Source organism: Balaenoptera musculus, chromosome 7, assembly GCF_009873245.2.
Source record: "Balaenoptera musculus isolate JJ_BM4_2016_0621 chromosome 7, mBalMus1.pri.v3, whole genome shotgun sequence".
Lineage (NCBI taxonomy): Eukaryota > Metazoa > Chordata > Mammalia > Artiodactyla > Balaenopteridae > Balaenoptera > Balaenoptera musculus.
Genome location: NC_045791.1, coordinates 41,482,975 through 41,502,220, shown reverse-complemented (window position 1 = coordinate 41,502,220; position 19,246 = coordinate 41,482,975). Strand labels below are relative to the sequence as shown.

The window sequence follows — 19,246 nt, the reverse complement described above, 5'->3', positions numbered from 1 at the left end:
ATGAAGATTTTCTTGATGGTCCCGGTTTTCCTTTTGCAGGACACTCCAGCTCTTACTGACCTCTCTTCTAGAGATCACCATTCTATGTCCACTTTCGCTTCCCAACTCCCAGCTTTGCACAGCTTTGCCACTCTGCCTGGAACAAAGCCAGCTGTTCCTGCTGACCCACCCACAGACTTGCTTCACTACAAATTTGAGGATTCAGGCTGGAACATCAATCCTTCCCTTCCTGTCGGTTTTGACCTCTTACTAACTTTCATTAATGTTAGATACGGGTGCGATAGCTTCCATGGGCTTCTGTGACTTCCGTGTTTCTCTGTGAATCAGAAATGATCAAAAAGAAGAGGTTCCCACCGCCACTGCCTCTGCTCCCATCTATTAAGGGAAAAACCCTCATTTCTGAGCACGGCACTTGGTTTGTTCTAGCCGCCATCTGACACCACCAAAGGGTGCGGCTGACACTGCTGTAAAGTATGACTGGGTAAAACCTCCAGTCATCATTAACTGCAGGTGGCGGGAAACATGCAGCAAGAAAATGCCAGAAGCCCGAGAAAGTAGAAGAGTGACAGGAACATAGAAAAGGAGGCATGAGAAGGCTGCTGAACCAGTTTCAAACATACTACTCTCTGCCCATCCCTGATCACAGCAAAGTCCTGAGAGAGGTAGGACCTTAATTAAGCATCAGTTCTCTCTAGATGTGGGGAAAGGTATGCTCCCAGCTTTACAAATGCAAGGTACTGCAATTTAAATTGCTTTCCTGATTTTCAACCAATCGCATGCAACTGGTGAAGGTGGACTACTAAAATCCTACTCATTTTAATAGGTGCATACCAGTGCCCCATCACCAGGGTAACTGTCTGAAGGAAATGATTAGATCCTGTTTCCAAGTATCCAAGGGGAAACAAAGGCAAGATCCAAAGACAAGGAGCTCATGGAATGCCAAGGCAGAGAAACGCCATGAAAGGCAGTGCAGAGGGAGGAGGAGGCACAGTGCTACAGGTGTTTGGAACAAGAAGTTTCTTCTCATACAGGGAAAAGGAGAGACATAAAGGAAGGCTGGATGAAGCAACAGATGCAAGCCACACCTGAGGTCAACTCTGAAAGCGAAAGTTTTGACCTAAGACAGAAGGAGGAGAATAAGCAAAGGGGAAGTGGAATAGAAGGGCTGGTCTGGGCAAACAGTGACTTGATCACTCAAAGTCCATTCAGCGGGAAAAGAATCGACTTGTCAATAAATGGTGCGAAAGAATGAAGATGACCCCTACCACACACCATTCACAAAAAATGGAGTTAAAAAGGATCCAGACCTAAATGTAAGAGTTAAAACTATAAAACTCTTAGGAGGACACATAGGCATAAATCTTTGTGACCTTGGACTAGGCAATAGTTTCTTGGATACGACATCAAAAAGACAGCGGCAAAATATTAATAAACTGGACATCAAAATTTGAAACTTCTGCACTTATGACAATAGTATCAAGAGCACAGAATGGAAGAAAATATTTGCATATTGCGTAACTTGTATCTAGAACATACAAAGAATTCTTACAATTACAATGAGATACCAGTTCACATGTACTACAATGGCTATAATCAAAAAGATTGATAATAACAAGAGTTGGCGAGGATGTGGAGAAACTGGAAACCTCATACTCCACAGCTGGGAATCCAAAATAGTGCAGTCATGTTGCAAAATAATTTGGCAGTACTTCAAAAGGTTAAACATAGAGTTATCATATTAATCCAGCAATTCCACTCCTTGGTATGTACCCCAGAAAAAAATGAAAAGCTACAATCACACAAAAATGCATACACAAATGTTCATAGCAGCATTATTCATAATAGCCAAAAAGTGGAAACAACTCAAACGTCCATAAACTGAAGAATGGATTAAAAAACGTGGCATATATAATACATACATGAAAGAAGCCAATCACAAAAGACCACATATCATATGATTCTATTTATACGAAATGCCCCAAACAGGCAAATCCATAAAGGAAAAAAAAATAGATTAGGGTTTGCTTAGGGCTGTGGGGTGGGGGGCTGGAGGGAGGGAGGAATGTGGAGTAACTGCTAATGCAAATGGATTTTTTTTTAAAGGGACATAAAAATGTTCTAAAATTAGATTGTGGCAATGCATGCACAACCCCGTGAAAATGCTAAGAACACTGAACTGTAAACTTTAAATGGATGAATTATATGATATGCAAAATATCCCAATAAAGCTGTTTTTTCAAAAATGCAAAGGGATAAATGATAATGGAAAAATATGTAAATTTGAATTGAAAGAACAAAAAACTTTTGTGAGTCATAAAACACTATAAACCTAATGGAAAATCATGAACTGGGAAAATTTTTGAATAACATACATGACTGATGGCCTTAAAACAAACAATAAGAAAGCTGTGGTAATTCAGTAAGAACTATATTGCCCCAGTAGAACAGAAGACAAATACCACAAGAATTCCCCAAAGAAAAAAGTACAAATGACCAACAAGTATATAATAATCCATTCACAACATTAATCAAAAAACTTTTCAACTAGTAATCCTAGAGTTAAAGCCTATCCAATGAAAATATAAAGAGGCTTTTAAATATTAATATATAAGAATGTTCTTTATTTAGTGGGAAACTGGGATCGTCTTACATGTACAATGCTAGGGGGAGTGGGCAAATACTATCGTTTATTCACTACAGAAACAAGGCAGGAAAGAAATTCAACCGGACTTCCCTGGTGGCGCAGTGGTTAAGAGTCCGCCTGCCAGTGCAGGGGACAAGGGTTCAAGCCCTGGTCTGGGAGGACCCCACATGCCACGGAGCAGCTAGGCCCGTGTGCCACAACTGCTGAGCCTGTGCTCTAGAGCCTATGAGGCACAACTACTGAGCCCGCGTGCCACAGCTACTGCAGCCCACATGCCTAGAGCCTGTGCTCTGCAACAAAGAGAAGCCACTACAATGAGAAGCCCGTACACCGCAACAAAGAGTAGCCCTCGCTCGCTGCAACTAGAGAAAGCCCGCGCACAGCAACGAAGACCCAACGCATCCAATAAATAAAATAAATAAAGAAAAAAAAAAGAAATTCAACCAACTGTCAGAAATGGTTGTCTTTTTAGGGGCACAGGGGGTGGAAGGGACCAAGATTTACTGTACCTTGTTTTGTACATTTTTGTAATGAATTTTCCTCCACAAATATTCTAAAATTTAAAAAATAAAGATAACAAATATCTACGTCTACCTTCATTGAAAAGGAATTTTATCATATAATCACATATTCCTTACCGGTGGTTCTCAAACTTTGCTACATATTAGAATCACCTGGGAAGATTTTTTTTAAAATCCCAATGCCCAGGCCATACCTCACATGCATTAAATCAGAATCTCTGAAGGTAGGACCCAGGCAGCAGTCTTCTTTAAAATTCCTGGGCATGATCGCATGGTACAGCCAAATTGTGTGTGGGTGAACCAGGACTCACAGGCAGGAGAATTAACAGCACTCAAAGGTCCTTAAGTTCACAGTGGAACAAACCGAACGCACACAGGTCTGTGTGTGAGCACAGAACAACAAAGTATGTGTGTCCTGGTCACGGCTGCATGGAGCAGTAAGGTACACGCAGGGCCGCCCGGTTCCTTGGAGTAGGCGGTCATATAACAAGTTTGCAGGAGGAAACAAAGAGAGCTGTCCAGTTCATCAAAGCAGGAGGAACCGCCCTTGCTGAAGGTCAGAGCCCTGCTTGTGACCAGACCACTCAGAGGTGACAGCAGGACTGAGAACGCTGGTTCTGCCAGCAGACCTGTGCTGAGACTGTGTGTTCCCTGCGCTATCCTCCAACTCCCTAGGAAGAAGCCTCACAGATGCTTGTGTGTACAACCTCCAGCCTATAGCCTCCCCCCCCCGGGGCATGCAACCAGAACACAGTGCCATGTCACCTACAGCTCAGGTGTCAGCAGTGTGCAGACAGAACAATGCAGACTAGCACTGGCACAGGAGAACGTGCTGGGGCAGGGCAGGGGGCTGGACTTCGGGCAGCCTCTACCTTAACTTGCACACTGGGGCAAGTTCCGTAATGATGCTTCCGTATCTGCAAAGAGGCCTGACTGGTTGTGCCCTAGAGGCCTTGCCAACCCCAACCTGTCTGTGATCCTCCAAGGTCTGCACACAGAACAGAGACTGCGGCAGTAGCTAAAACCGGAAGCCAGCTGAGTGTGGTTCTGACCGTGAACTTGATCTGACTCAGCTGTGATAATTCCCCTGCCATAGTACCTTGGAAAGAAAGAAAAAATGGAAATTGAGAAGCGCAGACAGAAGGGAAGTTCAAAAGAGGAGGGTTACAGAATGACTACTCTCAGCCTCCTCTTGGTAATTCTCAGTGGTCCACAGCGAGGCCTGACAAAGCACCTAGTAGCACCATCCACTCAAGACTGTCCCCTGAAGATGTTGACTTCAAAAGGAGGTCACGCGAAGAATGCTGGAGGGAATGTGAAATCAATGCAGCTTTTTGTAAAGTGACCAGGCAGTATGTACCAAGAATCTTTAAATCCTTAAAAATGCAGTCCATTTAGTGCAATACTGCCACTTCTGGGAACCTGCCACTCTTGAGAGATCAGATGTATGTAAAAGTTACTGAACAAAAATATTCACATCGGGAGTTCTGGAGACTGGGTGCACAACAATGTAAGTGTATGTAACATGACTAAACTGTACATTTAAAAATGGTTGAGATGGGAAATTTTATTATGTGTATTTTATCACATCTAAAATTAAAAATTCGGGCTTCCCTGGTGGTGCAGTAGTTAAGAATCCACCTGCCAGTGCGGGGGACACGGGTTCGAGCCCTGGTCCGGGAAGATCCCACATATCGTGGAGCAACTAAGCCCGTGCATCACAACTACTGAGCCCACGTGCCACAACTACTGAAGCCTGCGCGCCTAGAGCCCGTGCTCCGCAAAAAGAGAAGCCACCGCAATGAGAAGCCCGTGCACTGCAACAAAGACCCAACACAGCCAAAAATAAAATAAATAAAATAAATACATTTATAAAATTAAAAATTCATAGGCATTTAATAGCAAAAACAAAATATCTTGGCTCACACTACAATTTTTTAAAACTGAAAAATAATGTAAATATCTAACAGTCAGAAATTAGTTAAAAATCAATTACGGAATATTGAAACAATGGACATCGAATGTCAAGTTCTTCAAGCAAACTGGAACGTGCTCATGATATAATATTCAGTGAAAAATGGCAAAGCACGTGTGGTCCTGGGTTTAGGAAGAATCGACTGGAAAAAAAAAAAAAAAACTAGAAAATCAAAACACTAAGCATAGTTCTGTCTCTACACTGGGATTTCCAAATTTTCTACAAGAAACACTCCAGCGGGGTGAGGGAAGGAGGGCCTTGGTGGACATTAATTCATGGTCCAAGAATCAAAGGGCAGAATGATTTCCACTTTACAGCCTGTCAGCTTTGAGGTTTTTCCCTTAAAGAAACAGACAGCCAGAGGGGTTTTCAAAACTGCTGCATCAGCTCTGTCAACTGAGACAGAACTGGGACTGGAGATGGCAGAGATGCAAGTACAGCAGCTCCCCTCATACGTTCCAAGACCCCCAGTGGATGCCTGAAACTGCCGATAGTACTGAACCGGGTATATACTATAGGGTTTTTTCCTATGCATACATACCTATGATAAAGTTTAATTTATAAGTTAGGCAAAGTAAGAGATTAACGACAGTGACTAACAATAAAATAGAATGGGGTCTCTCTCTCAAAGTACCTTACTGTACAAATTTAACACATTTTCCATCTTAACTAAAGCACTTATCACATACCGTGGCCATAACTTTTATAGTCTGAGGTGCGAGAGCAAAACTAGCACACATTTTTTTCCTTCTTCACAATTTCACGAATAGAAAATTCGTTCTTACCGTAGATCTTAGCTACCTCAGCATATGATTTTTTTTTTCCTTATTAAGTCAAGAAACTTTTCACTTAAAGGAAGCACTTGACGGTTTCTCTTTGCATATCTGAACTGCCAGCATCACTACTCTTGCATTTCAGGTCCTTTATTAAGTAAAATAAGGGTTACTTGAACCCAAGCACCTCGATATCACAACAGTGGATCTGATGACTGAGGGGGCTATGCAGAGACTAATGGGCAGGGCACACTGGACAGAGGGACAATTCACATTCTGGGCAGGACAGAGCGAGACTTCATCACGTGAGCTACTCAGAACGGCACACAATTTAAAACTTATGAACTGTTGGGACTTCCCTGGTGGTCCGGTGGTAAAGAATCCGCCTTCACACACAGGGGATGCGGGTTTGATCCCTGGTCGGGGAATTAGGATCCCACATGCCACGGGGCAACTAAGCCTGCGCGCCACAACTACTGAGCTTGTGCACCTCAACTAGAGAACCCGCGTGCCGCCAACTACAGAGCCCAACGCGCCCTGGAGCCCGCCAGGCTAGGCAGGCCACAACTAGAGACAAGCCCGCGCACCACAATGAAGAGCCTGCACGCTGCAACGAGAGATCCCGTGTGCCTCAACGAAGATCCCACATGCCCCAACTAAGACCCAACGCAGCCAAAAAAAAAAAAAACTTATGAATTGTTTACTTCTGGAATTTTCCATTAATATTTTTGGACACTGACCACGAGTAACTGAAACCACAGAAAGAGAAACCACAAATAAGGGGGGATGACTATTACCAGCACTACCCAGTCTCCCCATATAAGCGAGGATGAGAAAAGCAGTATCACCCACTTTTCACCATCTGCCGTTTTATCTCATTCACAGTGTTTTAAATGGTTGCTCTGTGCCTCCTTTTGATTGTTTCATAATGGGCCCAAAGTGATCTGGGAAATGTAATCCAAATATAAAGTAACAAATTATATTACTAATAAACAATCCACAGGAAATGGGCTTGCTCTTCTCTGGGAGATGAAAGAATGCATTACAAATATTAATGAACTCTTAATCCAAAAAGGCTTGGCACCAGCCACAGAACTACTTAATGGATACTGATCCTTGTGTTCATTATCAGAAAATTTATGTTTCATTTAGAAAAAAAACAAAAAATGTGAAACAGTACTCAGGAAACTGAATCTTCCGACTAGCAGTGAAAAACATATAAATAAGGTGCAGCAAGGTGGAAGGAGTGTAAATAAAAATAATAACTAGCAATGTAAGTGGAACGTAAGAAACTCAGTCATGTGAAATGCAGGGTCACATTACTGAGACATTAATGACATTTTCTCTGGTCCTGAGTTCCCATGGCCCAGGAGCTAATCACCAAGTATACTAGTATACAAACTTTCATTATTAATGCAGGCTGTGCCGAGTGCCTGTGACAGGAGTTTACAGTATTTGACCTTTGCTAGAATAATAGTTTCGGGCCAACAGTTTCTTGATTAGCATCAATTAGTGAAGACGTTCTATCCAAACAAGTAAAACAGGTTTGGTTCTTGGTGCAGTTTTTTCATTTTGTTTTTGCCTTAAACAAAAGAAAAAGGCGTCTAATCTTACAAATGAGAACAGAAGTCAGCATCTTTCAGAGCTGGGGCTGAAAGATGATGTGCTCTTGAAGCAAAGCCAGATGGGGAGGGAAAACAGAGGGGGTGGGGTAGGCGGGGGCGGGTCTCTACCCATGGGCTCTGTGCACACACCGTATTTACTGTATCATTAGCAACAACAGTGCTAGCTTTTTAAATAGATGGCTATTTTAAAATCCAGTGCGTGTTCACAACCGTAAGTCAACTATTTGTATAGGCAGGTAGAACACTAGGACTCTAGATACTTTTCCAACAATATGGTTTAAACAGAAATCTGTGTGTGTTCGACACTGTGGAAAAAACATTGTTTACTGTCTGATGCATCCTGAGTCACTGCCATTTTTAAGCAAGCATCTCTGCCTTTAACTTTCCTTTTCGAATTAAAATTACCAAGATAATGAAACCAAATTACCACTGTGAGACACTAATTTGATGTACAAATTTGGGCAATCCACAAACACTGCCCCACCAAAGAGGAATCTGCTTAGTGTATTTAATTATCATTTGGACCAAAAGCATCTAATATGGAGAATATTTCCTTCAACCCATTAAAACGTTGAATGTTGCAGAACTAACGAACTCTCTTCTATTCATAAGGCCTGGCAAAGACCTTAGTAGAAATAAATTTATTCCTATGGAGAAAAACAAACTTTGGGATATTTTCTCAAAAACCAAAGATATCTAATTTGGTCAGGACAGAGGAGACGAGCCCTTGTCAGGGATTTCTCTGCAGGTGTGCCTGCAGCCTAAATGAGACCCTTCTGGCTTGCCACTCTGCCCAAGCTTGCCATGCCATTCATTGCTACCTGATGTCCCTCTAAAATGCCACAAAATAAATAAGTAAACAGTAACTGTGAAGTGATTAATATGTTAGCTAACCTTATTGTGGTAATCAGTCTGTAATTTATATATATATATATCAAATCACTACGTTGTATACCTTAAACTTACAATGTCATGGGTCGATTATATTTCAATAGAGCTGGAAAAAAATTTTTAAAGAGTGAAGTCCCACTAAAACTAACACTGATTTTTTTATTAATAAAACTATATCTGAAATGCAGTATTCCCTAGAGTCTCTCAGGTGTTCTCCAATCCTAGGGCCCAAGCAGCATCAATTCATCTGCAGTAGCACAGACTATAGGAGGGAAACCTCTATTATCTGTTTTATATAGATGAGGTATACTTGGAGAAGACATCATGCCCGTCCTCAACCATCAGACATAGGAAGCACATACACACTAATTCAAGAAAAAAGGACAAATGATGAAGCTAATAAGAATAAAAGTAAAATGCTGTGCACAATTTGTAAAAAGGAGTAATTCCAGTGGGGTAACCGGCAAAAGAGGCAGTGTGGGAACTGGAATTTGAAAGAAGAGAAGAAATCTGACAAAGAGATATAGCAGGAGGGGGAGGGCAAAGAGAAGGAAGAAAGGACATTCCAGGAATTTCCCCAAATACTGATAAACAGGTCAGATTCCTTGGCACAGGAAATCACTTCATACCAAAGAGGTTTCCAAGTTCCAGCTAATGACTGGATTGTAAACAATGCTGTCCAAAGTAAGAAAGTTCTAGAACAATAAAAGATTTTGGACACTCACCAATTCACGGCACCATTTCTAACATTCAGAGCTTAAGGTTTGTGCTCTTAATTTTACCCCACATAAACTGCAAATATCCACTAAATGATTCAGAAATAATGCATATAACATCTCAAGTAATACACTCATTCAGGAGATTACAAAAACAGATACCAATTTCACAGTCCCAGAGCATATCTTAGATCAATTCCAAACATGTTTATGTGTAAATGTGAACAATTCTTACAGTGGCATATGATCAATAAGGCCCCAATTTATCTTGCCCTCAGTAAACAAATACTCAGAAAACCTAAAAGAAGATCAAAGAACTTTTATGATTCCAGGTATCATTATTTTGGAGAGGCCTTCCTCACATCTGACTGAAGTTAAATAATGTTTGGGTTTTTATTGGTAAAGTTAAGTGCAAAAAGTTGGTAATCATAAGGGAAGCCAAAATACTTCGTGCAAGTAATCCATAAGTCCCTTGTTCCACCCCTTTACAAGTCTGAATTTTCACCAACAATTAAATTTTATAGCTGTTCAAATGCTGGATGATGTAATCAAGGAAACAAATCAGTATATAGCGCTGGGTGGTAATAAACAGACTGTGGTCAGATTACACTTGCCAAAATCCATAACCTTTAAACATACCACAGTGAATTTAGATTATAGCGTTTCCCTAATTTGTGAACAAGAAAACAAAACTGATGGTTAATACTGATAACATGAATCTTTGTAAAAGTATAGCCTGGGCAATCAAAATAGTTTATATATAGGTTCAACTAAAGAAATCAATCTATTCAAATCATCTTTTTTATTTTTTTTTTTAAAGATTCCCTTCTTCGAGAAGTTACCGTAACAAAGAAAAAACCTTCTCCCAGAAGATTTCTTATAAGCACTAGTTCTGCCTAATTCCAATACATGTAGTTGGGGGGCTGTTTTGTTGCTCGCTTACCTGGGGACTTTTTGGTTGATCTTGATGGCACAGAGTGAGACTGTCGAGGCAGCAGAGGTGACGAAGGCAGAGACATGGAGACACCTTTGGCCAAGCTCACCCTGTAGGCGTCCTCTGCCACTGGAAGGCTGCTCACAGAAAACTCGCCACCATGGCCAGGGGGCAGGACTGAAGGGGAAGTCTCCAGACCAAAGTCACCTCCTGGAGTGGAGAGAGAAAACCTTAGGTTAGGCCGTCCGTGATAGCTAGATGCGAATTTAATTCCTAAGAACTACATTCTTAGAATTCCCATATGCCATATGTGTGTGTGGAATTTTTTTTTTTTTTTTTTAAAGATTCTTCTCGCATCCCATTCACTTCATACTCCGCATGGCACAGAGTCCACCGTCCTACAACTCAACCAGCCCAAACCCTTAGTCATGAGACTGGAACCATGGCTCACTGATGAAGCAGGTTCTCCTCGGTATTCAACCCCTAAATGAACTTAAGGACAAACAAGCTTACTATTACGAAATTAAACATTCTAGGCAACTCCCTGGCAGTCCAGTGGTTAGGACTCTGCTCTCTCACTGCCGAGGGCAACAGTTCAATCCCTGGTTGGGGAACTAAGATCCTGCGAGCCACGTGATGCAGCAAAAAAAAAAAAAAAAGGGAAATTAAACATTCTAGGGTGGTAGACGTATTTAAAAAAAAATACAGAGGAGGCAATTGCAGTGTAGAGAGGACACAAGGAAGGGACTATGTCGGCTAGGACCAGCACCTCTGAAAAAACACAGCCAGTCCTCAAGTACTCAGATGACATGCTTTCCTCCTCACCCCCAGGTATATACAAAGAAGCAACTGAGATGGTGCAAGAAGAAGAGGTAAATCATTTTCCTGATGATTAAAAAAGCATCTTTAAGCTCTGAATTATATACAGCAGAACTGGAAAGATATAGAACGTTTTCCACAAGCAAACTTTTCTCTCTGATGAAAGTTATCCAACTGATGAAAGTTTACCACGCCTTCCTGACTCCGAAAAACCGAGGCCTGGATTTGAACTTAAACCGTTTTTCTAGCCACATGGGAACTCAATTTTTGCAGATCTTTGTATACGATACTCAAAAAGGATGCAACCCCAACTGTCAAGTTCCCAATGGCATCACTGTACTTGTTTTTCATGTTAGGAGGCACGGTGAAGTAGCGAGTTAGCCCCTCCACAGACCAGGGGGCATTTAAAACAGGCAAACAGGCTCTGGCATGGCTTTCAAAGGCAACTCAAAACAAGCAGAGCTGTGAACAGAAAAGCCACAGGTTCCGCAAGGCATAAGTTGGCACCATCAGAAAGGTAATTTCAGTCTCTGCTGGGCCAGCTATGCTTGAAGGGGTTTTAATAAACTTGGGAAACTAAATATCCAAATGACTGACATTTGAAGAAACAACGAGAATTACCAGGAAACTCTCACTAGAATTTTCAAAAACAAGGACATTATGCAAACACCCAAGACAAACGACTTTCTGCCCATGAGGGAGGGAAGCAGGAAGGAAGGAGTTAATGGAGATCCTTACTTCCTAAGTCCAAGTGAACTGCAGTGTCTCCCACCCTGGTCCTCTTACAACCCCTGCCCACCCTGCTTCTCGAGCCTGCACTGTAAGATACTATCACCACCAATTCCCAGGACCCAGGAGCTAATCTTAACACCACCGTGGACAAACCTGAAATCTTTCAAAAACCTCCCCCTTGGCGTCTTAAGCCAGGGTGTGAAGCTTCCTAGCTGCTTCCCCTTCAACAGTCTGGCGAGGAAACAGATCTTAAGGCAGAACGGGGGATGCACCACAATGCCAACTCCCACTGGGGCTGAAGGTCCACCATGCTGAGACTTGGGACAGTTGAAGGGACGGTTGTTTTCTCTGGTCCAATATCAGGTTCTCATGACCAGTCCTCACCACCACCTCCGTCGCATCTTAGGAATGCAGCAGGTGCTGTACCTACAAGAATGGTGCCTGGTCATCTGATCCCTGGATGTGTCCCAAGAAACCCTAGGAGACAGACGAGAACTTGGAAAGCACTGAGGCCACAGCCCAGAGCCCCAGGGAGTTACACACACAGAATGTGGGGGGCCTTGAAGAGGTGACACTGGTTTTCCACGTGGCTTGAAGAAAGCTACCCTGCCCTGTGGCTGCCCTTACACTGCCTAAATCACCAACCTGGGTACCCAAAGAGCTATGGGATGGCCTGATGGGAGCAGGCGCTGGGACAAGGCACTGTCTTTTCCTACTCACACACGCGTATCTCTGACTGTCAACAAACAAACCCCAGATTTCAGGTCACGTAATCTGGACGAGGACACAAAATGAGGGAGAAATGCATCTTTTATGACAACATTAGGAATAAAACAATGAGCCCATTACTGAGAGAGGGTTTATTTTCTTAAATACTTGGAATTCTTCAGTGATACAAGAGAAATTGGGGACTGAGGGATAAAAGAGAATTAAAGAGTTTCCTAATTACAAATTCTGCCCCTAAACTTTGTTTATATCAAGCAAAGCAAATATTTTCATTAACTGCAAATCTGGTGGGGATGAGTTTCCAAAGAAAGCCATAACCATGAGGACCTTCAGCCTTCGGAGCAGCTGTGCTCCAGCACTTTGATTTTATGTGGTCTGCAATAAAACGGGACTTAGAGATGGGGTTTGGGGAGGCAGGGTTTCTATTTCAAGTTTACTTTGACATCTCACCATAATATTAGTCCCAAACACGCTGTTCTGTTGGTTTATTTTTCAGACACAATTAAAGACCCCTAACTTCCAACTTCCTTTTATCAGAAAGGCACAAAGCAGGGAAAGAAGTTTTATGTATGAGCAGGCGACGCAAAGAAGTGGGTGATCCAGTGGCTTAGAAGCTAGAGACAGCACTCCGGAGTCTGGTGCTTTAACTGCATCAGGCAAGGGGTTCAGGTCAAAGTCAGTCCAAGAGCATCACAAGGATGCCGACGCCAGTGCCAGAAAGTGAAAGTCTCCTGGGGCATCCATAGGACTAAACAATATTGGTTCTAGGCAACATGACACCAGAAATTCTCCAGTTGATTGAACATTCCTCAACAGCTGCTTCAAGAGGTTTAAGAGGAATTAAAAACATCTCATTGCAATAACCAGCATGGCCTGCACATTTCTTTTAGCTTTGAATACATGTTTTTCTGTTGACTGTGACCTAGTTTATTCCCCACCTCAATTAAGTGATGGGAAATACACCTCAGTCCCCCTTCCTGTTGCTGCAGCAGAAATGCCCAGGACAGGTAGAACGACGCATCCTTTCCAGGGTAGGAAAACGATATTATCAACCACCTCCTCCAGTTCCCCTGGCAGGTATTTCCCATTGATTCACCGTGGACACTCACATCCACCCCAACGTGCTTTCACTCTCAGAGAGCACCTAGTCCAATCACACAGGTTCTCAGACAAGAAGCCAGGGCATGGGGGTTATCCGTGAGGAGCAGGGCCACAGCTACAACTTCCAAAATCCCCCCAAGTGGCTGGCTCATGCTCTCACATACTCACTACTCTACATATTTAAGAACTTTGAAAAAAAAAAAAAAAAAAAGGAGCTACTCAAAATAGACATGTTTTTATTTTTTAAAAAACATTTATTTATTTGGCTGTGCCGGGTCTTAGTTGCAGCACGTGGGATCTTCATTTCTGCCTGCGATCTTTAGTTGCAGCACACGGGATCTTTAGTTGTGGCATGTGAACTCTTAGTTGCGGCATGTGGGATAGAGTTCCCTGACCTGGGATCGAACCCAGGCCCCCTGCATTGGGAGCACGGAGTCTTAGCTACTGGGCCACCAGGGAAGTCCCAAAATAGACATGTTATTGAATGAGTTAATTCTATAAAGGAGTCAGCACATTTCTGCTATAAAAGTTTAGGCTTTGTAGGTCACATACAGTCTCTGTCATTCATATACATAACATACACACACACATACCTTTTCTTATTTTAAAATCACCAACTCTGAGTTTCAAAAATAAAAGACCAGAAAGGGCATGAGGGTATAAGGTTCTTCCTGTTTGTAATAAATATAAGTAAATACACATACATATATACTTACTCACATGCACAAAAACTAAATCCAAGTCATAGTTTGCAAAGATAATAGAATCATCAAAGGGGATAAAGTCATCCAATAAGGCTTTTTAAATTGGCAGAAATGGCTTTTGATAACAGTTCTTTTTTAATTTTTTCCACTATTACAGGCTGTGAAAAGGGATTTAAACTCATAATGGCAGAAAATGCAAACCTGGGAGATGACGAATGTTTAAAGGCGGCTATGCAGAATGGCAATGTCCAACATTACAGATTAAAGTGCATGGAGTCCAGGATTAGGGAAGGCTTAAAAAAAAAAATGAGGGCAACGAAGCCAGGGAGATGAAAGTAAAACTGCATTTCAAAAAGAGTAGATCTGAGAAAGGCAAGGGTGAGCTTAGACATTCAGGTAAATAGGTCTGCAGATGCAGGAAATAAGATTTCCATTTATTGTGCCATTGAAGTGGCTAGATGGAGGAGGGGGGAATGGAAGCTTAGAATAGAAAGAGAAAAGATGTTCTGTTTATCCAGTTCCAGAAAACGGGACTTGTGCAATACATTTAACTAGGGCATTAAATGTGTTAGGGCATCTTTTGTGCAGTCCCTGCCTGGGAGTGCTCTCATGTTTCTTAAACATATTTTCCACCATAAGGCTTTATGACCATATAACTCATATATATTTACAGAAACCTAGAAAATTGGAAAAAATTTCCTCCCGCAAGATCCAGTATCATTTTTGAAACCCTCAGAAGTTTCTCTCTGCAACTGAAAGCACTTTAAACCGCTGTACATCTTATAGGATCTCCCCAACTACCCAGCCAGAGCTGATTGTTAATGTGCATTTTCAAAAAGAAAGATTAATGTATCCAAGAAAGCAATTTTCCAAAACATTATTCACACAGTCATGACTAATTCTCAAACAATACTGCTGAGAGGCAACAAAGCAGCTAACTCCAGAGTACAGAAAAATCTGGTCAATAGGACAAGTTTATCCTTTTGTCTTCAAAACTCCAAGTGGGTTCTAAACAGAGCTCAGTAAAGACTATCCTCACAGTTTTATTCTTAATACTCAAGGGTTACAGAACCAAATGTACTTTATTCCAAAACAGATGAGTAAACAGACTGGCATTTCCTCTCTAATTGTCAAAGTTTTCCCTTTAAGGCATGTTGCCATGCAAGAGATTCTGAGCTTTAAGAATATGTATATGACCTCAGAAACACTCCCACTCCCAAGCCCCGGAGGGTGCATTTTAACATAATAAATGCTTTTTTAGATATACTATGTGTTAGGACAGGGTTTCAGGCACTTTATATCATTGCAGCCAACTCATGAAGGTAGGTGCTAGTATTATGTCCCTCCTTCAATGAGGAAACTGAGGCACGGAAAGCATCAAGTATCTCGCCCAAGGACTCCGGCAAACGGCAGAGTCAGGTCTGAACCCAGGCAGTGCGCTCCAGAGTCCATTCTCTCGGTACTGCTCCCCTAAGGAAAGGCTACTGAGAGATGCCTTTCCACATTATATCGTTTTGTATATCTAACAGGGAAGACCAAAAATAGTCTAGGTAGGTCTACACGCACACAGCACCGGGCCACTGTGAGAAGAAACCTGTTCCCTCACCTATTTTCACTTTTCGTGCTGGCTGCTTAATTAGCTCCACAGCAATCCATCTGGGAGGCACCCAGGCCCAGTGTTCATTAATTTTCTTCCAGTCACACCTTATGCTGTCACCATACAAGCAAAGTAGATCTGAGATAGATGTTCAGTCATCAAGCACCCTAAATAGTTTCTTCTTCTTTCACTTTATACTGTCAACTCATTAACTCTTGCAGCCTCCGGGCCTGCTCTCTCTGCCCGGGGTGGATGTGCTGAACGCCATTCCCAACACACAGGACACAGAATCCTGACACTCTACATGGCCAGGTGATGAAGGAAGCCGTGGGGCAGCTGTGGCCAAAAGCAACCTGGGTTCAGGGTTCATCTTAAATCTGCGTGGAATTCATTATTCTACATCTCCTTGTTGGGATAAACTCATTCCCCAAGTCCATGGGTCCTGTCAAACACTCCACACTTGGACTCTTGAGATCTGCCAGGCCCACTGCACATGACTGGAGCTGGAGTTCCCAGCCCTGCCACAGAAGGGAGCCCGAGCCCTTCCCGGGAAGGCTGTCCTGAGTGCTCTGGGGTGCAGCTTGGGCACCAGCAGTGAGTGAAAGCTTACTAGGTGATTCTCACGTACAGCCAGGACGGAGAACCACCAAAGATTGTGAGACCACAAGAAAGCGGTCAAAAAGATCTGAAACGTTTTGTGTTCCTAGTACAAGATAAGGGGTAGGGAGGGAGTGGTGGGAGGGAGATGAAAAGGAAAAGAAACTTGAGGGAATAATCATGTAGATGATTAAATAAAGATTCCCATTATGCACAATGTGCATTCCTTGAGTGTATGTATATATACACACCTGTGTTTATATACACGTGTGCACACACTGTATGTTTTTTTATGTATATATAAATAATGTAAATATACACTCTCGTACATGCATGGAAGGTCTCTAAGAAGGACACACAGGATCCAGGAGCAGTGGTTGCCTCTGGGAACAGGAACTGACCAACTGGGAACATGGCTGGGAGGTATATACACTTTTAAATGGTTTACATTTTTTGCTATGTGCGTATGTTTCCTATAAATATTTTAAATCTACGTTTCCTAGGATTGAGCCAGGTGTGGATATGAAGATCTTAAGTCTAACTGGGCCACACACTATGGCCTAACTTGGCAAGTGGGTGAGATGAAGCTCCCTTCCACAAAGACTGTTCAAAGTGACGGTGTGTGTGCTGACTGGTCGGAGGTGAGCTTGTTTCTGGTTGACGGAGGTGGACACAGGACAGGGGAGTAAGAAGAGCCCCAGGGCCGTGCTCTGAAAGAGGTGGGATTCTCGGCAGCCCCAAGCATTCTCGCTCCCACTGTGTAGCACAATCTTCCACTCTCCTCACCCTCCACCCTGGCTCTTCCAAGTCCTGGTCATCTCTGCTGCTGTGGGTGGAGTGTGGGCGCACTCGTGGAAGCAGCTCACACAGGATAATCCAGAGCCCTAGGGAAACACCAGGTCTGCCAGGGAGAGGGCAAGATGACGGAGGGGTAGGCATGGGGACCCGTTAGATGGGGGGTAGGGGAATAAGGAGAGGCTAAAAGGGAAAGGAATAAGGCAGGACGGGACCTAGGAATACAGAGGTAGGAGGAAGAGGGGAGCAGCCAGTGGTGGAGCGGGGCAGGGTAGAGGTAGGGTGCGGGCGGTAAAAGCACGAATTCCCGTTTCTGTTTTAAACTATCGTATCTGGCTAACAGCCCTCCCAACACCCTGATAAAATACCTGTAACTACAAAGTAAAAGACAACAACTCACAAGTGCAAAATCCACTCCAAAAGATAAGGGAGTGCCAGAAAAGGAAAGAATTCCTAGTAATTTTAAGGATGACAATGGAGCATCCTTTGTTTTCATTGCAACAATTGGTGGCCTAACCAGGCTTCAGCCCACAGGATGGGGAGACATCCAACCCCTGCCCCGGTGTTGGCTCCAGTATCTCCCCCTATAGCCACCAGCAGGAACCAACAGACTCCAGTAGATAAAACAGAGCTGATGAGATCTTTTCTCTTTCCATGAAAAGCCAACTCCCCAAACACCCCCCTCAAAATAATAAATGGTGGGAGACTGAGGAGAATGTAGCTTATTAGCAAAAGGAAAGGGGCTATCTTTTTGAAGATTCAAACAAAGAAGGCTGAGATAAAAATTCAGTGAACTGCTTGTCCCCCTCAATAGAATATAGGGGGACATGGCCTCTATACCCTTCATATGGCATTTCTTTTTTGATTAGTATAGACTAATATTAAAGAGGAAGAAAAGCAAGGACATTTCAAAAGCAATAGCCGATTATTATCCACATTTCAGGCATAAAGAGTAGAACTAACACTACAGAAAGTCCACTCAGTGATAAAGAACAAGCTTGAGGAGGTGTCCCCCAGGATGTAGGGGGAAGGGGCAAACATTTTCATGATGCAAGAAAAGATTACAGATATGGAAAACAAAGGTATTTCTGAGGAGAAACAAGGACAAAATAATTTTAAAAACTCAAAGAAAAAAAACCAATCTTTTTTGAATTGAGGTTTGCAAATTAAAAAAGGACCCGCCTCAGAATGGCCATCATTAAAAAGTCTACAAATAACAAATGCTAAAGAGGGTGTGGAGAAAAGGGAACCCTCCTACACTGTTGATGGGAATGCAAGTTGGTGCAGCCACTATGGAGAACACTATGGAGGTTCCTCAGAAAACTAAAAATAGAACTACCATATGATCCAGCAATCCCACTCCTGGGCATATACCCAGAGAAAACCGTAATTCAAAAAAGATACATGCACCCCAATGTTCACAGCAGCACTATTCACAATAGCCAAGACATGGAAACAACCTAAATGTCCATCGACAGATGAATGAATAAAGAATACATACAATGGAATACCACTCAGCCATAAAAAAGAAAGAAATAACGCCATTTGCAGCAACATGGATGCAACTAGAAATGATCATACTAAGTGAAGTCAGAAAAAGACAAATACCATATGATATGACTTATATGTGGAATCTAAAATATGGCACAAAGGAACCTATCTACAAAACAGAACCAGACTCACATAGAGAACAGACTTGTGGTTGCCAAGGGGGCGGAGGGAGGGAGAGGGATGGACTGGGAGTTTGGGGTTAGTAGATGAAAACTATTACATTTAGGATGGATAAACAACAGGGTTCTACTGTACAGCGCAGGGAACTATATCCCATCTCCTGGGATAAACCATAATGGAAAAGAATATTAAAAAAAGAATGTAGGGCTTCCCTGGTGGCGCAGTGGTTGAGAATCTGCCTGCCAATGCAGGCAACACGGGTTCGAGCCCTGGTCTGGGAGGATCCCACATGCCGCGGAGCAACTAGGCCTGTGAGCCACAACTACTGAGCCTGCGCGTCTGGAGCCTGTGCTCCGCAACGGGAGAGGCCGCGACAATGAGAGGCCCGCGCACCGCGATGAAGAGTGGCCCCCGCTTGCTGCAAC

General features: G+C 42.8%; 1 protein-coding gene across 9 annotated transcripts in view; it reads right to left on the bottom strand.

Moving 5' to 3' along the window:
* The window catches only part of TANC1 (tetratricopeptide repeat, ankyrin repeat and coiled-coil containing 1), a 240,369-nt gene that overhangs the window by 120,577 nt on the left and 100,546 nt on the right, over window positions 1–19,246 (bottom strand). For 8 of the 9 annotated variants that reach the window (XM_036858841.1, XM_036858849.1, XM_036858848.1 and 5 more), the window contains one exon: window positions 10,089–10,289. In XM_036858841.1, coding sequence (XP_036714736.1) covers window positions 10,089–10,289 — 201 coding nt within the window. Of the gene's footprint in view, window positions 1–10,088; window positions 10,290–12,056; window positions 12,096–19,246 lie in introns of those variants that run through there. The other variant, XM_036858846.1, reaches the window with a different exon arrangement.